At 64.4% G+C, this 22,074-nt stretch overlaps 1 protein-coding gene across 2 annotated transcripts in view; it reads right to left on the reverse strand.

The window, feature by feature from the left end:
• The window catches only part of ZC3H3 (zinc finger CCCH-type containing 3), an 82,798-nt gene that overhangs the window by 36,655 nt on the left and 24,069 nt on the right, over positions 1 to 22,074 (reverse strand). For both annotated transcript variants that reach the window (XM_082433495.1, XM_082433496.1), the window contains exon 4: positions 14,466 to 14,619. In XM_082433495.1, the coding sequence (XP_082289621.1) occupies positions 14,466 to 14,619 (154 nt within the window). The remainder of the gene's footprint in view (positions 1 to 14,465; positions 14,620 to 22,074) is intronic.

Raw genomic sequence — 22,074 nt, forward strand, 5'->3', positions numbered from 1 at the left:
TCACGCTTTCGCTGCTGTGGCCCGGGTTCAATCCCTGGTCGGGGAACTGAGATTCCCACAAGCCATGTGGTGTGGGGAAAAAAACAAAAACAAAAACTGGATAGCATTCTCCTTCAATAAATTGTCAAAAAGCTTCTGGCAGTGGCAGCTAACACCAAGGAGGACACGAGAAGATGCAAACCAGCATGGCAGGAGGTGCCCCCTGGCTCTCCCTAAAGCCCAGAACCAGGGCGGCCCCTCCTGGATGAACCGACCTCAATGAGGTAGACAAAAGAGGCACAACTTCAACAGCCGGGTCAGGCTGTAGCCACCTACGCGGCAAGCCAAATGTCACTTCCTTGCCTCGGGAACACTTCCGGGCTGCAGACACCACTGGGCAGAGCCATCTGTGGGAGGGAGGAGGTGGCGGCAGTGCGGTCCCATCGGCGCTGGGTCTCACACAGCAGAGACCTTGCTAGCACCTGCTAGTGGAGGATGGGCCGGGTGGAAAGCGCTCAGCCAGGGCCCGGCCCCAAGGAGGTCCTAGGGGTGGGGTGGGGGGAGCCCCGGAGGGCAGAGCGGCAAAGCCCACCCTCCCAGGGCCAGACGCCTGAGCCCAGCAGGGCAGGGTCAGGCAGGTGGCCTGGCCTCGCCCACATGCAAGCCCCGACCTGGGCATACCCGCCTGGGCCCCTACCGGGCAGGTGGGCAGGGCGGGGCGGACTGGGAGGGGCCTGGTGCACCCCCTCCACCCTGCCCCACCCCCAGAGGATCTGCCTTGCCAAGGGGACAGAGCCTGGGCCATAATTTATGCTCCCCCGCCTATGCTTTATGGCTTTCTTAATTCGGCTCCTGCTACTATTAATGTAGTTAATGCTGAGATTATATCTATTTTCTGGCGTCAGACGGTGATTTATTCAAGCCATTTTTCCGGTGGAGGCTCCCACGCTGTTAAATCAAGCGCCTTGCCAATTAAGTGCTGACTTGGGAAGCGGACGCGATCTTAACAGACGTCTCACCGCAAATTAAACCGGGGCCCCTCACTCTGGGGAGTGGGTGGGGCAGCCACAGAAACCTTGCTGACTTCGAAGAAAGTCCGAGGAAAATAAGCCGGCTCCGCACCCGCCTGCTGCTCTGGCTCCAGGAGGTGGGAGTGCGGGCCCAGAGCCCGGCTCAGCTGGAGCTGGGCTCAGGGTCCTGCCTGGCCGCGGTGACTGCCCCGCGGCAGGGGTGGCCGGGGGAAGGGCAGCCGTCACCGGGCCCGCCCCAACACACAGAGGTCTGTGCAACTGCAGCCCCTCCCACTCGGGACAAACGTTTGAAAGGAGACACCCCACCATTCCTCCACTGTCCACCAGCTGGCACGTGAAGTGGCTGAAGAGGCCCTCTGACAGCCTTAGCAGGGTGCCAGGTGGGAGAAGATGTGACGGGGACGCCCCAGCAGTGGATGGACGACATTCTGGCTCTGCAACCCCGGTCCTGTGTGGAGCCCTCAATGGTCAGGGGTGGAAGAGGGGCGAACCAAAGGCCCACCTCTGAGGACTCGCATGGCTACATGCTGGCGGGGGTAGGTTACGTGCCGAGCCACGGCAGGGGGAGGACATGCCCACCCCACCCCCCAAGGGCCCAGCAGCTCCTTGGGTGCCCCTGTGCCCTTTGGGAGCCCCCTTCCCAGAGAAGCTGAGGGTGACGCGGAGCAGGGCTGATGCCACAGGGTGGGGCCCAGGGAGGAGGTGGCGGCCAGGCTGCCTGAGGCCCACCAGGGGCCTGAGCGGGCACCTGCTTGTGGGAGCCCTTTGGGCACGGTCCTCAGCAGGGGGGGCCCCCCGGACCCCGCCTCCAACGTGGGGAGCCCATTATCCTAAGCTACCCAGACCCCTAGAACAATGCCTCCCCCCCACCCATCTCCAGAGGCCCCAGCTCGGCCCCGAGAGGGGAATCGTGCCGTGGGGTAAGATCAGGCAGGAGGGTGGACATACGCAGAGAGTTAAATATGGTATTGATTATTTGGACGATGCTTTACTACCACCTCTAAAGCCAGGATAAAAGTGGTATTTAAAACGGTGTTTGATTGTGTAAGGCACCCAGGAACCACTGGGTGGACAAGGCCGTTTTATTTCTTCCTGTCGGGGGCAGTCTTTTCAGCTTCCCCTGCTCCTCATTCCCCGGGACACCGACACAGACGCACGAGGGCCCACAGTGCAACGTGTGGCCAGGGCCTGGGCACAACCGAGGGCCATCTCCCACAGGGCTCCACGGGGAGGGACCTCACGGGACCTGCCCAGCTTCCTTCCAACAGTCCCGCTGCCTTCGGAACAAAGCTTCCCCCGGGGCCAACGGCAGGGACGCTCTCTCTAGGTTTATCCTGAAACACCCAACCTGGCCTGTCCCACTCTTCCTCTGTGAGTCGCTGTGCTGTCACCAAGCGCACGGGGAGGCCACACCGTGGCCTGTGCTTTGGCCGTGGCAGTGGCAGCGTCGCACAGGGCCCTGCAGGGTGCTGTCCCGTCAGCGTTGGCCCACAAGGAGCCAGGCCCGGGCGAGGCGCCCGCCTGCCTGACCCTTTTCCACGCCGGTCTGGAGGCTGCTGGGCAGGCTTTGGCCACACAAGCCATCTCCCGTAGGGCGAAGAAGCCCCCTGCACATCTCATGATCAAGACGCAGTGCACTACGGCAGGCGAAGCAGGCCCGGCCACAGGCAGCAGGGATGGAGGGTGGCCTGGGAGAGCCCTTCCCCGCGGGGCAGCTGCAGCGAGGCAGGGAGGCTGGGGGATGGCGCCGGGCCGCGGGGTGGTGCCAGGCTCGGGCGTTCTAGCGTAAGAGCGCCTCACAGCCTGCCACCGCCGGGGCCTCGGCCACTCGGCATGCCCGCCCTCCTCACCTCCCTGTCCCCAGCACCCCGTGCACGCCTGAGGCGCCAGGGAGCGGCGCCCCACACCGCGAGAGGAAGGGCGCGGGGCAGTGGGAGCAGGACAGAGGGAGGCACGCGCACGTCCGTCCATGGAGAGAAAGACACCAATGTGCGGAGGCAGCGACAAGAAAGCAGGGCCAAGGGATGCAGCAAGAGGACTGAAGGCTAGAGGGCCCAAGTCACACAGACGAGGGAGCAGCAGGGCTGGGGCTGGCCGGACGACAGAGACCGTCCCAGAAGGGACCTGCGGCAGAGCGCCCTGGCCTTCTCAGGGGGGCCGCTGTGCCCTGCACCCCAGCCTTGGCCCCAGCCCTGTGCGGCAGCTCCTGCCTACCAGCATGGCCCTCAGGGACACTGACCCAAGGATGCACCCTGGGCCAGCGAGCTCCGGGCCAGCTCACCACGGGCCCGGAGAGGGAGGGGACCACGGCCACGGAACGGCAGCCCCTGGCCTGAGACGGAGCAAACGGGGGCTCCAGTGTAGGCCGCCAGCCTCCGCTCCCACACCGTCTGCAGATGGAACACAGGTGCCACCTGTCACGTGGTCTCGCCACAAACACTCTGGCTACAGTGCCTGTGACCCTGGGCCCACGCCAGCGGTCCCCATGGCCAGGGAAGAAGTGGTGGCACAGAGCTGCGTTGGGGGCAACTGTCACGGGGGGCTGTGTGGCCACTGGGGAGGACGGGCCGGAGGCTCGGACGGATGGGGAAGAGGCACGTGAGCCCCACCCGGCCCCACCCCACACCAGGCACCCGCGCACCCCATGTCAATGCTCCCGCAGTGCCAGCACAGAGAGCCGAGGAGGAGGATGGCTCGGCCTCGCCCCTGCCTGGGAGCGCAGGGGCCGAGTGGCACTGGGGTGGCCCGGCCGAGCGCAGCCTCCCCTCACTCAGGGCTCCGGACCCTTAGTGCTGACTCCCTGCAGCGCTGGCCGTGTCCCCCAACATCACACGGGTCCGTCCTAGAGCTGCCCACACGGGGCAGGACGGGGACTGAGAGAACGAACAGACCCCGGACCCAGAGGGCCAGGCTGGCCTGGCGCTCGGCTCCTGAGGGCGGGGGGTTCCACGTGCCAGCCCACACCGGTGGCGGTGCTTGACAGAGGGCACAGAAGAGAAGGAAGGCAGCAGGGCCACCTCGGCCTGTGCACCAGCTGGGCCCTGGCGCCCAGGGCCCTCTCCTCAGGGTCCTGCATCCCAGGCCTGGCCCTGCCAGCAAGGGGCTGGGCTCTAACGTGGCCAAGAAAGGCCCCCCTTCTGGACCAGGTTCCGGAGGGAGAGCGGGTAGCCCTCAACGTCCCAGCCTCAGTGCCGACAGGGGACGGCTGTGCCCTGGCAAGGCTGGTCTCCTCCCTCACCTCCCCGAAACCATCAAGGGGGGGAGGAGTCAAGGCCCCACATTGTCGCCCGAGCCCCAGGCCCTCCCCAAACCCACCGGGGAGCGCAGGCACGCGTTCAGGCCTCAGGGCTGCCGACAGCTGAAAGGCCTGCTAGACTCAGACAGAGAGATAAATAAATAACCAAGACGCGCTTTGAACCGACTTCCAAATTAAGAGTTGCACCCTTGCTGTCAGGCCCCCGCCAGCAGTTTCTGCGGCACCTCCCGTGCAGAAACGCACCTCAGCCCATTTATTAGAATGATGAAGGCAAAGGGACCTACAACTGCACTCCTTCCTTAATGAGCAGCCGAAGGGATCGGTAAGCATAATTTCAGAGGCCGGTAATATTTTATATAATCGCCGAGTGGTTTAAATTGAAAACCCCCAACTGAATCAATATTTACTGCATTGAAACGAAATGAATAGTAATAAGTCACTAAGCTCTCTGTCCTGTTTCATAAAATAAAAAATTATAAAAATGAGCCCAGGCGCAGGGAGGCCATCACATTAACTTTTACAGCACTTGGGGAGCCGTAACCGCCTGTTCTCATAAAATAAAATTCTAAAAAACCTGCCAGAGGAGACCTGCTTCAGCACCACGTGGGGAAGCAGGCGGGGGTGGGGGGCAGGGTCACCCCAGGTCCCTCCCTGACCCCTACTGGCGCCCAACAATTCCCTTAAAGAGGCCCCACCCTAATCTCTCCAAAGCTCAGCACCAAGAGCTGGGTCACACCTCCCTGTCACCCTCAGGCCAAACTTCCTGCTCTGATTTCTTTTCTCATAATCCTTTTTTCTTTTTAAATAAATAAATTTATTTATTTTTTGCTGCGTTGGGTCTTCGTTGCTGCGCGTGGGCTTTCTCTAGTTGCGACAAGCGGGGGCTACTCTTCGTTGCGGTGCGCGGGCTTCTCATGGCGGTGGCTTCTCTTGTTCCGGAGCACGGGCTCCAGGCACGCGGGCTTCAGCAGTTGTGGCACATGGGCTCAGCAGTTGTGGCGCACGGGCTTAGTTGCTCCGCGGCATGTGGGATCTTCCCGGACCAGGGCTCGAACCCGTGTCCCCTGCATTGGCAGGCGGATTCTTAAGCACTGCGCCACCAGGGAAGTCCTTCCTGCTCTGATTTCTTTACCTATTTCTTCCAAACCCACCCTGAGGGATGCTCTTGGCTGCGCCCGTGGCACAGGAAAGGCTGTTCTCTGACCACTCCCAGGCCCGGGGCTGGTGAGGGGTGTATGTGAGTGAGGGCTGAGGACGGGGTCCAGCACAGAGCAGCAGCCTGCGCTCCCCGTGGGCCGGGAGAGGTTGAGAAAGGCCAGGCTTCCCCTCTGGGGCTCCAGGTCCCCCAGGAGACCCAGGCCTGCAGGGCTCCCTCGGGGGCTGGGGAGGCGATGCTGGCAGAGAGCAGAGCCAGGTGAGAGCCTCCGGGGGGAAGGGCCCTTGACCTCACACTCTGAACGTGGGGCTGAGGATGGCGGCACAGCAGCCACAGGGCACAAGCCCCCCAGAGGGCCGAGAGCCCCCTGGACCCACCACCAGACTCCTGGGCAGGAAACAAGGCGCTCATTCAAGCTGAGGCCGACTTGGCCAGGAAAGGCGCGGACACAGGGCCTTGAACAAGTGGACCACTCCCGCAACTCAAGAACAGGAGACAAACCAGCAATTAAAAACGGGCAAAAGATGTGAGCACAAAAGAAGACACAAAAGAACACAAGAACGGCCTTAAACAATCCTGTGCCTAAGCGTTCAACATGACTGGTAATCAGGGAAATGCAAATTAAACCACGACGTGATGCCACGGCACCTTGAGAACGTGCTGCGATGGGAACTGGAACAGACAGGGGGCGCTGCTCCGGGAGGGGACCCGCGTCTACACAAAGAGCCCTGTGAGAGCGGGGAGCCGCCCACCTGCGAGAGCAGGGCAATCAGCAATCGCCGGGGGTGGCTGCAGGCGGACATGCCGAGCGTGCACCTCCCCTGCGGCGTCTGGAACCAGCCAGAAGGACCACAGTGAAAGCGGCCAGAAGAGGGCTCCTCACGGGAGTCGCGAGGGCACAGGGGGAGGTGGCCTGAAGCAGCAGCAGCAGCAGCACGGAGACAGCTGTGCGCACAGGTGCGCGGATCTGACCCAGGAAGGCCTGCCTGCAAGGAGGACGCGCCCCGCTGCCCGGACCCGCGCGACATGCTCCCGTCACCCCTCGGCAGCGCAGCTGCGAGCGGCCAGGAGGCACCGTGCTGCCAGGAGCCGGGGTCCGCAGACGCGGCTGGTTCCGGGCTGGAAGAGGGCAAGTCCCAGGTGAGCCTGGAAGCTTCCACTGGGCAGGTGAGGGAGGCTCGGTGAGTGACGGTGCCACGTGGAAAGGAGACAGGGCCAGCCCAGAGGGGGCCTCCGCGGGCCAGCGCCGTGGCCAACGGAGGGTCGAATGAATCACATCAACAGATTACAGCCTGAAAAATAAGAATCGGGAGTCCATACCATTACAAATAAATGAATATACAAGGCAACAGGGGATGAGGGACAGCAGTTCCTTACAGGACCCCGACCAACCGATATGGAAGGAATGAGGGGCTGGAAATCACTAAGGGTCTAGAAGGAGCGGGTGAGGCCCAGCGAGGAACAGGACGCCCACACAGGCTCAACGCCACAAACACCCAGAGGGACCCACAGCGCTCCTGCCCAAACGGCGAAGCTGAGTCTCGTCACGCACGGGGAGGCCTCTGCTGCCCCGGTCAAGGGCACCGAGGCTGCAACGCCCTCACAAACGGTGGTCTGTGGTCAGAGAGTGGAAACAATACAGCAGACAGGGCAAGGTACAAATAACCGGTGGATTTAGGTGAAGAATACACAGCAGTTCCGTGTACTACTTTTGCAACTTTTCTATAAGTTCAGAAGTATGTGAAATAAAGTTACCCCCCAAAATTAAACGCAAGACACTGATTAGGAGAGGGACCAGGAGTGAGCCAGGAGCGCACGGCGACAGCCCCCGTCCCCACCCTCCCCACTGGCCCAGGCCCGCCCTGGCTCCTCCACGCACCCCTCCCACACGACAGCCCCCGGCTCACAGCCCTCCTGGGGCTGAGGGGTGGTCAGCAGCAACAGGGCGCTGCCCCCAACGTGCTGACATAAAAGCGGCCCACTCAGGCCACAAGCCACAGAGCAGGGCTACAGCCCAGTGGCGACCATCTGCAGGGCCAGGCAGAGAGAGTGGCGGTCAGTGGTCAGCAGGGCCCTGGGCGGCCAGGCGCCCCCGAGCAGGAGCTGGGCCAGGGCCGCTCGCTACTTGACCAGACTAGCCCCTGAAGCCTCAGGCCTGGTCACACCTCCGCACATGAACCTGCTCTGCCTCCTGCCCGGCTGTCTCGCGGCTCCCCCGTGCGGTGTGTGTCATTTCCCCTGCCGGGGGAGAGCCCCTGGGCCTGGTCACGCCCACTCACCTCAGCCAAGCCTGGGGGAGACCCAGGGCTGCGGAGAGGCCTTCCGGCCCAGGACAGTCTGTCCCCCACTGAGCCGCAGCTTCCAAGCAGGCCGGGGCCTGACGCAGGACAGGCCCTCCGCGGACGCCTGGGGAGTGAGTGGACTGACTGGCTCCTCTTCCGCAAGCCCAGGGGCAGCTAGGAGCCACTGCAGCCCCCCGCCCGGGGACCCCGCCTGCTCTGCTCCGCCAGGCCTGAGCTGCGACACAGAGGGGCCGGGGAAAGAAAATGCTCAGGTGCCACCCAACTGAAAGCCACAACCCGAACAAGCCCCGAGCTCCAGCCCAGAGGGAAGGCCCTTCTCCCGGCGGGGACAGCCCCGTCAGGGCAGAGAGCAGGCCCCGCAGAACGTGTTGGGGGACCCCTCCTCCTGTCCCACTCTTCCTCCACTCTCACTGCCCCCAACCCCGGGCACAAGCCGGGTGGGGGCGGGCGGCGGGGAAACCCTGCCTCTGACACGAAACCAGGACAGTCCTGACTGCCTGCTGCCGACGGAGCAGGCGGGGCCCGAAGCGGGCATCCGGGACCCTCAGCCCAGGGGGCGTCCCGGTGAGACCCAGGGAACGTCCTCCTCGCTTGAAACGGGCACTTTCCGCTGTAACAGAACCAGTCCAGAGCTCTGCTACCCACTCGCCACAACCCCTCAGCCCCTTCGCAGGCAGCCTGAGCGGCGCTCGGCCCAGCGGCCTCCTCGGCTCTCAGTACAAGCCGCCCACGGGCAGAGCTGTCATGGGGCAGCCAGGGGCACAGGGCTGGACGGAGCCAGGCGCGGCGTGCAGCTCCCCAGGCTCCAGGTCAGAGGCAGGCGGGCACCCCCAGAACCATGCAAGCCAGGTCAAGGTCAAGGTCGGCCACGGCGTGTGCCCAGGGCCTGCACGCAGCAGTCACAGCCTGGGAAGCGGGGCCGCCGGAAGGAAGGGTTGCAGCCCCCACCCTGACATCTCCCCGGCCCCTGCGGGTCCAGCAGCAGGGCCCAGGTCCCGCCTTCCACGCCAGCCTCTGCTGCCCTCTGAGCAGACATCCCAGGCTCCTTCCCAGCCCTCCAGGAAAGGCCCTCACAATGCGGCCCACACTGACCCCACTGGCCCCAGCCCCAGAGGAGCCTTCTCTGGGCTCCTTGGTGGCCCGTCCACCCTGGGTGAGTCTCAGTGCTTCCCAGCACTTGCCACCCCATGCAAGTATTTGCTTCATCCTCTGCTTGCTTCCTGACCCCCTGCCTACTGGGAGGCGAGTGCCGCGGGCAGAGAACTCGCCCACACAGGACGGCTGCCCGCAGGGATCCGCAGGGGAGCCCCGCTGCCCAGCACTGGGCACCCTACTAGCTCTGTCACAGGGTTGCGGCCTGGGCTGAGCTGGGAGGGGTCTCTGCACACCACCAGGCTGGGGCCTCGCCAGAGACAGAGCGGGGCCCCGGGCTGTGGCCATGGTGGAGGCGACTGGAAGGGAACACTGCTTTCCCAGAAGGGTTCTCCCCAGGTCCCTCTAACTGCCACACCCTTCAGGGCAGGGCAGGAGGCTGTGGGGACCCCAGTTCCGCTGGCCTGCGCAGGACACTCCCTGCTCTGACTGAAGGCTGTGGTCCCCCCCCTTCAATTCCTATGTTGAAGCCCTAACCCCAGTGTGATGCTGTTTGGAGGTAGGGCCTTTGGGCGGTGATGAGGGTGAGATGAGGTCGTCGGGGTGGGGCCCCGTGATGGGGTTAGTGGCCTCATTAAGACCCCCGAGGCTTCTGCTCTCCCTCCACACGGGAGGACACGGCGAGCAGGTGGCATCTGCAACCTGGAGGAGACGTGGGCCCGGCCAGCACCCGGACCTCAGACGTGCAGCCTCCAGACCGTGAGGAACACACGTCTGTGGCGTAAGCCGCCCCGTGTGAGGCGTTGCGTTACGGCAGCCCGAGCTGCCCGACACCCCGATAACCGGAGGTGAGAAGGAGGCCGGGCAGGGCCAAGGCTGGCCTCCTGCTCACCAGGGAGCCGGCAAGGGTAGGCGTGAAGGGAGGACGTGGAGCTGAGGCCACCCCGCAGGGACACTGCCCACCCTCGCCCTGGATTCCTCTTCAATAATGACTCGTCACTTCGGAGGAGCATTTTAGAGCCTTCAAAATCGCAGCCCAAACCTCGACAAACTGCCCGGAGATTACTTAAGATTTACCGCACAGACACAAAAATAAAATAAAATAAGGCAGCCCAGCGAGCAGCAGCCCCTGTGACAGCACCATTTGTAGTCGGGATGGAGCAGCCGCCAGACTCATCTGCTTAAGCACAGGGGCTTCTGTTTATTCTGCACTTCCATGTCAAATGAATTTGGAAAGAAAAAAAGTGACAGGCAGTTTAGGGATATAGGTCACATTTCAGCTTCAGTTCAGATTAATGAACTTGTTGGAAGCCGGCGAGGGCACAGGCAAATCCACAAATCTTCGAACAAAAAAAATTAAATCCTCGCTCAGTGTGCGCCTCAGCCCCGGGGTGTGCTCGTGGGTCCCCCTGCTGCCCAGGCCCCGGGGGCCGGCTCTGGGCCGTGGCGCTGTGCAGTCCTCGAGCCCCAGCCACGCCTCCTGGGGCCCTGGACCTGGCCTGCCCGGGCCAGCTGCCACTCCCCCTGCACGCAGGCGGCCCCAAAGCCAGGCATCTGCTGGCCGGGGCAGCAGTACAGACGTGGCGCCGAGGATTCCGCCCCACTCAGGCCACAGTCCTTCCCAGGAGGGGAAGCCACCCCCCACCCTGTGTCCCTCCGGAGCTCCGGCCTCCACACGCTCCCCTGGCCAGGGCAGCGGCCACCTCATCCAGCCCATGGCTCTCGATGGGAGGGGCAGTGCCCACGGGGTCCAGGAGCTGCGGCCCGGCGGCTTCCCACCTTCCGTCTGCCCCAACGTGGATGAGGGCTGAGCGGCGAACAGAACTGACGGGCTAGCTGCCCTACTTCCAGCTGACTCTCCTCTCAGATGTTTCTGGAGTCAGGGCCTCAGCACAGAAGCACCAGAACCTCCTCCAGACCAGACAGCTGGTGGTGGGAAGGGGACCCCAGGACTCCTGCTGTGAACGTGGGCTACCACGTGGCCCCTCAGCTCCCCACACGTTAGGCCAAAACTGACATGGGGCTCAGAGTAGGTTTCTGTCTAAACCGGGAAACAAAGTGCAAAGCTGCCTTGCGAGGCAGACGTGCAGCCTGGCGCCCAGGACAGCACTGTCACTGGTGGCCACACTGCCACGTGGCTCAGGTCACGGTGCAGAACACGGGCTTCCAGGGAGGGGAACGGGCCAAGGACCCTGCAACCCTCTGCCTCTTCCCAGACACCAGGAGCCAGGCCTGGGGATGCCCACCTCCCGACCCCCCCCCGGAGCAGGGAGCAGGCAGAGGAGCTGTGCCGCCCCTGACCCAGGGCCAGCAGGGTGGGGAGGAGAGGAGAACATCACAACGTGCCTCTCCTGAGGCAGCCGGCCCCGCCCCAAGAGTGTGGAAGGCGAGGTGCCCCAACACGAGGGAGGGCTGTGCTGAGAGTGGAGGAGGGGCCTGTCTCCAGCCTGGGCAGCGCCCTGTCCCATCCCTCTCGGAAGAGGGCTCGCAGCAGCCCCGCCACCTCTGAAGTCTTTCTAAAGCCAGGCCCCGCGCGGTGCAGGACTGAGCGTGGCGTCCCCACCGCTACAAGGGGCGTGTCATTCGTCACACAGGGAGGGCAGGGACTTGCCAAGGCCATGGCTGTTAGGCGCGGGTCTGGGCTGAGCCCAGGGTCACATGCTGTGTGCCGCCTACCGGGGGCTCCCTGGGCTCCCCCAGGCTGGCAGCCCCCCCAACGCACACACAGCTTCCTCTCTGCAGAGACTCACAGTGAGGGTCTGCAGGGGGGTGGGGTCCCGGGCCACCTCATGCCAACACTGGCACTCAGCTGCTGGGCCACCTGCCTCACCTCCCACCTGTGTCCACCAGCCCCCAACGCTGCCCACTGAGATTTCCAGGACTGCTGGGGCCTGCCTGCCAGCCCCTCGGAGGTGCCCTCTCTCCATGGGGGACACAGATCGGGAGGCCCAAGAAGAGCCCTTGGTTCCTGGGCTCAGCCCCGCTGCCTGTGGGACCGCCCTGCTTTCTCATCACTGCAGCAGCCCGTAGCCCACACTGGCCTCAGTCCAGCCACCAGCCCAACCCCCGCTTCTGCCAGGGAGAGCTGAGGAACCTGCAGCTGCACAGGACAGAGGTCAAGGCCAAGGCCAAAGCCAGTTGGCCCCAGAACCTCTCTGGGACCTGCTGACCACACACAGGCAGCCCCAGCTCTGATGGAGCTGAAGGAGGAGGGTGGGAGGGCATCAGACTGGCCTCCGGCCCTGGAGACAAGCCCTTCCTGCTGCCTCGACACGCTGAGCCTGGCGGGTACAGCCGACGGCGGGCTGGACAGCTGGCGGGTGGCAACTGCTGAGAAGGCAGCCTCGCCAGGGCACAGGTGGCCTTGGGCATAGGAAGCCCGGGCCACTGGCAGCCCAACCCACGCTTCCCAGGGCGTCCCAGCCGCTCGGCCCTGCCGCCCCGCAGACCACGTCCAGAGGCCAGGCCCCCAGGGTCCAGGGCTCTGGGTTCAAGGAGCCTCCCAGGTGCACGGCGATGGGTCAGGCAGGCCTGCAGAGAGGCAGGCGGGCGGAGGGAGGCCTCACTGAGCACAGCCCACACGTGCCCTCAGTGCACATGTGGCCATCCTGGGGTGGGCGTGGCCGCACCTCCACACCCAGGGAGGGCACTGGGGCCTGGCGCAGCTGGGAACCTGCCTCAGAGCGCCCAGCCACCAAGCACAGGCCAGGGCTGCGGGGCCTGAGCTGTCTGGCACTCGGCACGGCCCTTGGTGGGGCTACACACAGCCATCCAGGTGCGCGCCCTCCCCACAAAGCCCGGTACCACCTTCGCTGGGAGCTTGAGGCAAGCAGTGGCTGGGCGGGGCTGGCAGCTGGGCTGGGCCTGTCCCAATGGCCCGTCCTAACCACCTGACCCAAGTGCGGCCCTCACACACCTGCCCATGAGGCAGCCCCCACCTGTCTCCAGAACTGAGGGGAAGGCACACTCCCCGCCCTGCTGCTGACCGGGCTGTCCTCGGCCTGATGCGCTTGACACTCCGGCTGAAAGTATGAGGCGGCGGCTGCCTCGGGGGTGCACCCAGCCACCTCCCTCCTCCAGAGCCCTCGGCCCCTAAGCCTGGCACCTGTTTCTGCTCAGTGACCCCATCAGAGCCTGGCACACTCAACACTGGGCCAGCTGGACCCACACCTGGGCTTCCGTGGCGCTCAGAGGCCAGGAAGGAGAGGCCCGCTGGTGCCTCCCTGACGAAGGCCACCCCCGGCCCCCAGCCAGGCCCCCTGCGAGAGGCGGGGCCGGGCCAGGGCTGCCCATGCGGGCGGGAAGGCCGACTGCAGGAGGGGGAGAGAGGAGCAAGAATCAATAAATCTGAACCTCATTCACGAAGATCTGGGGCTCTTATTAAGTAAATTAATTTAAGTTAATTTAGCTCGATCATGACTCCCGATCACAGTGATTTAGTGAGGGGGAAATTGCATTAGGAAAGGCCGTGCTCACCAGATAGGAGAACGGAAGAAAATTAGACCCACTTAGCACTGTGAATTAATATGGAAATAGCAGGTGTAAATTCAACCTTATCGAGAGAGTGAAAATTATCTTCATAAATTTGTAGAAATAGCCCCCAAGATGCTTATAAATCTATTTAAAACAAAAATACTACAAAAAGTGCAGTAAAATTAATTTAAAATATACTTCCAGCTACTGCCTCCAGAAAAGTCGGCAGCAGGGCCAAGTTTCGTGCGGCCTGGTGGGAAGGGAGGAGGGCAGTGGCCACCGCTGACTGCCTGGGCAGGCTGACCTCCTGGCACACCTACCATGGGCCAGTAGGCCAGCACCTCCTCTCCCATGTCCAGAGAGCGGGGGGGTCCGTGGGGGGCTGGAAGGATGGCCCCTGCCCAGGACTATAGCTGCTCTGCCCCATGGCCCAGCCCTTTGGGGCACAATGGCCCCCTGGCCCAAGGCCCGAGGCCATGTGCTCTGGAGTGCCCAGTGCAGCCAGCTGGAAGCCCACACTGGGCCAAGGGGCTCCCACACCGCTCCCCAGAAGGACAGAGGACAGAGGGAGGGGGCCTGCCACTGCCCGATTCCAACCCACCCAGGCTGTCACCCCTTCCCCTGCCTCATCGAAGGAAGGAGCCGCACCCCAACCTCGGCAGCCCTCCTGCTTCTGGGCCCAGGGGACCCAGAAAAGAAGGTGGAGCCGACCGCACCGCACATGCCCTCCGGCAGAAGCAGCCTGGAGCGAGGCCACAGCGCTCAGCGTGCAGGCCAGACCCTGGCGTGGGCAGCTGGAGAGGGACACAGCCTCACCCCCGCCCGCAACAATCAATATATCGACAGTGAGATGGCCCAGCCTCTCTCACCAGAAGTTTCTCCCTGAGGGACACCCAGGCGTGGTGTGGCCTCAATGGTCCGGCAGCGGCTGCTCCCAGACCACCACCCCACCCCCCGGCCCAAGCTGGCAGCTTGCTGCTAACGGACAGGGAGCGTGCGTGTCTGCACGAGTGCACAGCACACACAGGCCGGCCACACGTCTCGTGCAGAAATTGCTAGACAGAAAAATTAGCCCATTCCCCAGCCAACAACTGTAGACCAAGCACTTCCGGGGGCGTGCTCGGTCCTCAGGCCCCGGCCTGCACTTTGGAGCCCACCAGCCACAGGCCTCCTACCTGGACAGGGAGAGCCGCAGTGCCCGCCAGGAGGGCGGGGCCAGGGGACCGGGGGCGGTGCTGAGAGGTGAGGCCTGGGTCTTCTTGACGATGCGGTAGCGAGTCTTGATCACTTTGCTGGTGGGAGGGTTCCGCTGGCCGTGCAGGCTGGAGGCTGCAGGGAAACCCAGACACGGGTGGTCAGTGGAGGTCGGTGGGGCCTCCCATCACCCCCTGATCCAACCCCCCGCCCACTCCCAGAGAGCTCAGCAGCCCAGGGCTGCCGGAGCCGGAGGCGGCCAGCACGGCCTCCAGGAGAGCAAGCGGGGTGGGTGCGGCCAGCTGCAGCAGCCGGCATGGCAGGCCGGTGCTCCCCGTGGGCAGCGAGGAGGGGCCCACGGGCGGGTCCGGGAGGCTGCGGGTGTGAAGCGCTCACCTCCCTCTCTGGGAACCCTCACTGGGTATCCACGCAGATTTATGTACTTAATCACTTCTGTTTTCAGAACATTTTGCAGGGTGATGTACACCACAGCTTTATTTCTTGCTGAATGTTTCATGCAATTAACAGGGATCTGTTTTGCCCCAGTTCCCTTCCACTTGATAGCCAGCAATTTCCCCATAGCTATAAGGAACGCATCTAATTGCCCGACTTTCATAATATACAGCTCTAACTGCCCGGATAATTAAAGCTAACGCAGCATGGGAACACGGGCACTGCTGCCTCTTGTGACCGACCCAGCACCCTAGTCCCTCAGGCCAGGCTGCTCGGACCCAGGTTCCCAAAGGCACCTCCTTGTGGCCCCACCTAACCTGCCTGCACGGAGCCCAGGCTCTGCTTGGAAGGGGGGCCCCTACCAGCCACCCCAGCAGCAGACAGCTTCTGGGCAGCACAGCCAGGCAGGGGGTGAGGGGCGTGGGGGGAAGGTGAATGGGAAGGAGCAGAGACAAGGAGGCCAGGAAAACACACGTGCTCTCACCACCAGAGCTTCGGCACAAGGACAGGCCTATGACCCCTGGGCAATAACTAGCTGACCCTCAGCTGAAGGCCACCGGGGTCCAGGGTGGCCCAGGAGAGAGAGCACGGCAGGGGCACGGTGGTGCCAGACCCACAGGTTCCCACACTCCTGGCTGCTCAGGGCCAGCCGTGACAGCGGCCAGCCACCCCACTCCCTGACAGCACAAACCGGTGCTCCACGACCCGAACCTGCTCCCCTAGGCCCCAAGGACACATCCTCCCAGCACCTGCAAACTCCACGAGAAGCGGTGCCTGCTCCATGAACAGTGACAGTAACACTGGGCAAAAATCACCTTCCAGAGCCCTAAGCACAGCAGACCACCAGCCCACAGCCAGGCCCTCCCCCAGTCAGCAGTCAGCACCTTGGCCCAGATGCCCTCTCTCCAGGGCTCACCCAGCCTGATGGGCGGTGGGGTGCGGGGCCTGCCTGGGAGCAGGCAGGACAAGCCCGCCCCACGGGAGCCACCGCACCTGCACGGTCATCGGAACTGGCACTGTCTCCTTGTCCAGACGCTGGAAGAGCCCCTCCCTCAGGTGTCCCCAAACCCATCCCTGGGGCACTGCAGCCTCCAACAGGGCTCCCACGCACCCACATGAGAAGGCCAGGACACAGCACAGGCTCAGAGTGCCCCCGCGAGCCCCCGGACCAGAGGAGCAGGCTGTGCAGGGTCCGCGCGCCCAGCTGGGGTCGGGGCGGACGTGGGGCTGCAAGGCCCCGGGAGTGCTGAGAGCGGAGGACGCCTCTGCCCCCGGGACTGGAGGCAGGGGCCCACAGCGGCTGCCCACCAGGGGTCCACAGAGGTCCAGGCAAGGCCAGGCCAGCACCCCCCCAGTCTCCATCTCCGTCTCCGTCTCTCTCTCCTTGCAAGGGCTGCAGCTCAGGGGGCAGTGAGGGAGAAAGAGGGCAGCTGGGCAGAAGCAGCGGCAGCACCCGGGACGCCTGATCCTGCTGAGCGACCAAAGCGACGGACCCTTCAGCTCCGGCAGCCCCCACACATTCGGGATGCACGGGAGAGCCTAGCACATGGGGGGCATCAGTAAATAAATGTTGAATTGAATTTTCAAGGTCTTACAAGCAAGAAGAGACCAATGAAAATCAATAATAGCTTGTTCCAACTAAGCGCTCAGGAACACGGGAATTCCTCTAAGTTACTGCCAAGCCCCACGCTGACCCCATGGCCTCCAAACCCACTCCCTGCTCCCACAGCCCCTGCACCTGGACAGCCCACCTGCCCATCCCCTCCGCCGCCGCGGGGGCCACCCGCCCTCGGCCCCCTTCGGCTCCCACACCAGCCACCACCTGCCAGTCTGGGCTGCGACACACACCCTAGAGCCCCAGGGCCCTGGCTCTGCAGCTCGGGGGCACCGGTGTGCAGGGTGGGAAGGAGGGCTGGGCTGTGCTGGGGCAGGGCCCCTCCTCACCAACCCTGTTTTCATCCTGAGCACCGGGAGCCCCAGGCCTGGCCAGCTTCGTGCCCCCCTCGCCCAGATGCACAACATCGGCTTCTCCCATCCCCCTCCCTGTTCCACCAGATGCCACCTCCTCCAGGAAGCCCCCAGCCCCCAATGCCCAAGGGACTGGACTCCGCATTCAGCAAAGTTCCTCTTGGGACATACCACCTCTGGGCCTGGCCCTCATTCCTGCCGTTAACGGGCATCAGTATTTATAACATTCCTTTGCAACGCAGCCCCACTGTGAAATTTAACTTTTCACTAACTTACTGCATTTTACTTAGTAGTACCTGATGACCACTTCTAAGAAAATACAAAGTAATAAAGTAGGCCCCCCTCTTAAAAGGCTTAGTGTCACCTCCCAGACTTCGGCACCCGTTAGGCCCCAGCCCCCGCGATCCCGAGGGGCAGAGGGGAGGGCACACCAGCCCATGCCCCGCCCCCCAGAGTGGGGCTGTGACCCTCACAACCTGGCCCCGCAGACCCCCCTGGTCTTCCCCATGAGCGACTTGGCCATGGGGGTGGAAGCACTCACGACAACGCCCTGAAGAGAAGACTCCAGGGCGCCTACACTGAGGGCACATATAGCTCAGCAGGGCGGACAGATGGGTGGCATCGCCCCCCCCCCACCCACGGCTGATAGGAGTGAAAGCTCCTCAGACCACGCGTGGCACACAGGGACCGGAACCGTGAGCCCAGTGCAAACGCAGAGCGGCAGGTATGGGCGAGCTCCCCGTGGGTAGGGTGCCCGGCCTCCCCCCGGCCCTGTGGTGCTGGAGGGTTGCCCCGGCAGCAGCCCCGGCAGGCAGCAGTCTCTCCCCTTCCTCCTGGCCGGCTGAGGGTTTGTGTAGATAATCATGTTATTTAGATAGGATGTTGGTTTAATTCCCTTCATTACAGACTCCCAGGGCTGTAATTTTTTTCTCCGCATGATGTATTCCCCGTGGCACGTTTCACTCAAATCAAACCCTTCGTGCTTATTGCCAACGACGCCCGGGTGCCGCGTTATCAGGCCCACACACACACAGCCCTCTCCGCCCTGCCGTGCAGAGGTCACTTCTAATGACTAATCGATCTCATTAGCTTCCCTAATTAAAAACTTTACTACCGCAATGGAAGACAAACTACAAAAAAACTGCTGGCATCATATTTGAATGGGATGTGAGCCCATCTATCAGCAGGGCCCGGCTCCTGCACGAGCGAGCTGGGGAGGGAGGCCACCGGCCAAGAGGCGGGGACTGGACGACGGCAGCAGAGCCCAGGCGGTCTGGCACTCGGGCTGCAGAAGCGGCGAGAGCGCCAGCCTTCCCGGGGCCTGTGCAGCTCGCGTGGCCGGTCAGGCGGCGCTGTCTGCAGCAGCCCGGCCTCCGGCTGACCCCGGCCCCGGCCTCAACGAGCCACCACAGACGGCAGAGCCCATCAGACGGAGGTCACGGCTCTTGCTCTGTTTCACTGCGACTGGGGGTTGAGAGGGAGTTCAGGTTTTTGTGGAACTTCAAAGGGAGAGAACTAGGAAGAAGGGGCGTTGCCGATCTCACCACTGTATAATGAGTGAGGAAGAGACGGAGCCAGAGCTCCTCTGAGCAGAGACTGCCCGGGGCCGCCGGCAGGAGAGAGGCGGCTGTGGGACAAGCCCCAGGAGCCCGGCGGCCAGCAGCCCCCACAGCCGCCCAGCTGTCCGTCCAGCTCCAGACGTCCCGACAGAAGCAGGTCAGGCTCCGTCAGGAAAGGCGGGGGCGGGAGCAGCGAAGCAGACCTGGGACCTCGGGGGGCCGGGACCTGCAGGCCCCCCGCGCCGACTCACCCTGACCGCGCCCCAGGCCCCGCGGCTCGCCATCCACCAGCCTCCAGACCCACGCGGGGCACCAGGGCCTCCCGAACAGGCAGACTGAGCAACGGGGGGAGGAGGCCCAAGACGGCAGACGGTTCTCGGCCGGGCCTCCCACGCCGCCCAGCATCTGAGGACCAGCGGGCGTGAGGAGACAGCTCGGGCGCTGCTGGTGAAGGCCCGGCCCGAGAGCACGGCCACCTGCAGCCCTCCCAGACAGCTGAGCAAAGGCCGGTGCCCGCTGCCTGAGCACAGGGCTCACCAGACCCGCCACACAAGGCGCTGGGCCGGTGGAGCGCGTGGACGAAGAATCCCGCCTGCCTGTCAGGCGCCCCGGAGTCCAAGCCCCGCTCCCGAAGGGGGGCTCCAGGGTGGGCCCCCAGGCCCCACAGGCGGAGGGGACGGGTGGGGGCCAGCACAGGCGCCCGGCCTCGCGGGGTCGCCGCAGTGTGGCCGCCGGGAGCCGGGCTGGCGGGGCTGCCGGGCCCGGCCTTCCCCGTGCCCAGGTCCTACCATTCAAACCCTCCGCGTGTCGCCGACTGCTCTTCATCAACAGCTGCCTGGACGCTTCTGCAGGACCCCCGCCTTCGCGGCTGAAGACAGCCCTGGAAGGCCGCGTCGCGGCTCAGCCTTTTCGGGAGCCGCCCTGACTTCCGCTCTTCCGCCCCGCAAGCCACCCTCCCGTCCCAGTAACTCAGGTCCCGGCTGGCCCGTCGCCTCACCGTCAGCCGTCAGTGCCCTCACACCCACCACTGCACCCGCCTCCCCCAGGCCGACCCCGGCCCCCGACCCCGGCCGGGCCCAGCACACGGGGCCTCCACCTGACGGGGGCCCGTGGGTGCCGCCAACCAAAGCAACTTCCACACCCTCGAGCTCGCTCTTCCTGGTTTCCGTGGTCTGAAAGGGCTCGCACGCCCATGGTCCCCAAGGGGGGCTCCCCTGCGAGGCCTCTTCCCAGCGCCCTCGCCCGGACCGCCCCCCGGCCCCCCGGCGAGCAGGCCTCTCAGGCTAACCGCCTGCTTAGAGCTGGGGTCACAACGCAAGGCGCTCAGGGGTGCAGCGGGTGCACCACGGGCTGGACCCACGAGGGGCGGCCCCCGCAGTGACACTGCTGGCCGGGGTGGGGTCCAGGACGAGGGGGTGGCATGGCCACAGGCCCCAGGACAGTGAGAAGCAGGGGAGAGCCATAGGCAGGCGGTGCCCTCGCGTCTCCTGGCAGGAGGGGGAGCGTGGGCCTGCCCTGCGCTGCCCCGCGGCTGGCGGAAGGCTCACACCTTGCTCCCAGACTCTGCACCAGCACGGGGACAAGGCCAGGCCGGGCCGGGCCGAGGGGGGCAGGTGGGTCTGGACAGCGGGCAGGCAATGAGCCCACAGAGCCTGAGCCGGGGAAGGGTCCCCAGAGAGCCAGTGGGAGGGACCGAGCCCAGACGGGCCCCTGGTACCCAGCTCAGAACACGTCACACGGCCCGTCCAGGGCTTCACCTTCCCACCCATCTGACAGGAAAGCCGGGCCTGCAGCTGGACTGTGGGCGCCCAGAGGCTCCTGGCCCTCTCGGCAGCAGCAGCCGGGCCTCACACAGGACAGGAAGCCGTATGCAGGAGCCCGGCCGAGCGGGGGTCACGCAGCCTCTCCTCCACAACGGCCGAGCGGGGGTCAGGCAGCCTCTCCTCCACAATGGCCGAGCGGGGGTCAGGCAGCCTCTCCTCCACAACGGCCGAGCCGCCGTCTCAGGAAAGTGGCCACAGGAGAGCCGGCACGCGTTTCTGAGAGGCCTCCACAGCACCTGCAGGCTTGCTGCACACCTGAGGTGTGTGCAGAGCCCTGGGCCTGGTGGGATGGCACTGACCACGACTGGAGCCAGAGCAAAGGCCACGCCAGCGGGACGCGGCATCTCCCGATGAGGGTGCACTGCTCCTGGGCGGGGAGACCCTGCCAGACCACACGATGAGGGGCGCTGCCCTCTCCGGACACTGCCCGTCTACCAGGGCATTTCCGAAAGCCAGCCCCGTCTGAGCTGTCCCCTCACTGACACAGTCCTGGAGACAGCAAGGCCACAACAGCATTTGGGGGTGAAAAGCGCCCTGGGGCTGAGGAGGGGCGAGCAGACCCCAGGGGCCACAAGGAGAGGCTCCGCCACCAGCAGGAAGCAGCAAGAGGAAGGCCGAGGCAGGCGCTAAGGAGGCCGCGCAGCCGGAGCAACTGCCAGAGTGGTAGTGCCCAGCAGGTGTCCAGGAGGTGGGTGGTGGATGGGGACGGCAGGCCCCACGCGGACCCCTCACGTCTCGTTGAAGGGCCGGGCCGGGAGCAGAGCCGGGCGAGACACCTGCTGGGAGGACCCTGCCGCTGCCTGCGAAGAAGCAGATGAAGTCGGTTCCACGGGGGGCTGTGCCCTCCTCCTGCCCAGACCTCCAGGCCCCTCCGCTGTTTACAGGCGAGGACCCAGGGAGGACTGGCTCTGGCCAGCTCAGGTGGCACCTCCCTGTCAACAGAAGTGAGGACCCTCTGTCCCCTCATCCCCTTCGCACAGAATCCACAATGCCCACCGCACAGCAGAGCTGACGGGGCACGCCAGCCCCCCGGTGAACAGATCAGAAGACTAAGGCCTAGAGAAGGAAAATGACCTGCCCACCATGCCCAGCAGGATGGGGCCCAGGCTGGGCCGGGGGGGGGGGCACTGGGCCAAGGGGCCTCTGCTCAGGAGTCTCTGAGGAAGGACAGAGATGGACTCAACTCCCACTGACATCAGCCTAGAAGACACACACCGCTCCATCCCATAAAGACAGCTAGAAACACACCTGCAGACCTTCCCCTGCACTCCCAGACCTCCAGCTGTGCCTGTAGATCTCCACCTGTGCTCCCAGACCTCTCCCTGCACCCCAGATCTCCCCCTGCACCTGCAGACCTCCCCCTGTGCCCCCAGACTTCCCCCTGCACGCCTAGACCTCTGTCTGTATTCTCACACGGGTGCACTGCTCACCTGGTGCCAGCCCCGGGCCCACTGCACTCAGTGCTCCGGCACCCAGCCAGCCCCAGCCAGTCCCAGCCCAGGCCCTGCAGGTGCAGGGAGCACACAGGTGACAGGGCTTGGCCCTCCTGCTCCCACCCACGAGAACACAGCTGTAATAACAGGACAAATCCCCAGCCCTGTGAACGGTTCTTCATGGGCTTGCAGAGGCCTGTCCATTTCTCCAAATGAGCAGGGATGGCAGCGGGCAGGAGGCGGCAAACGCCCCGCCCCCGCCCTGCCACGGCGGGAGCTGCCAGGGACCGCGCTCTAACAAGCTTCAGACGTGGGATGACTGAAGTGGGATCGCAAAGTATGCATTTTTATGAG

Source organism: Balaenoptera physalus (genome assembly GCF_965194825.1).
Source record: "Balaenoptera physalus genome assembly, chromosome: 17".
NCBI classification, from domain to species: Eukaryota; Metazoa; Chordata; class Mammalia; order Artiodactyla; family Balaenopteridae; genus Balaenoptera; species Balaenoptera physalus.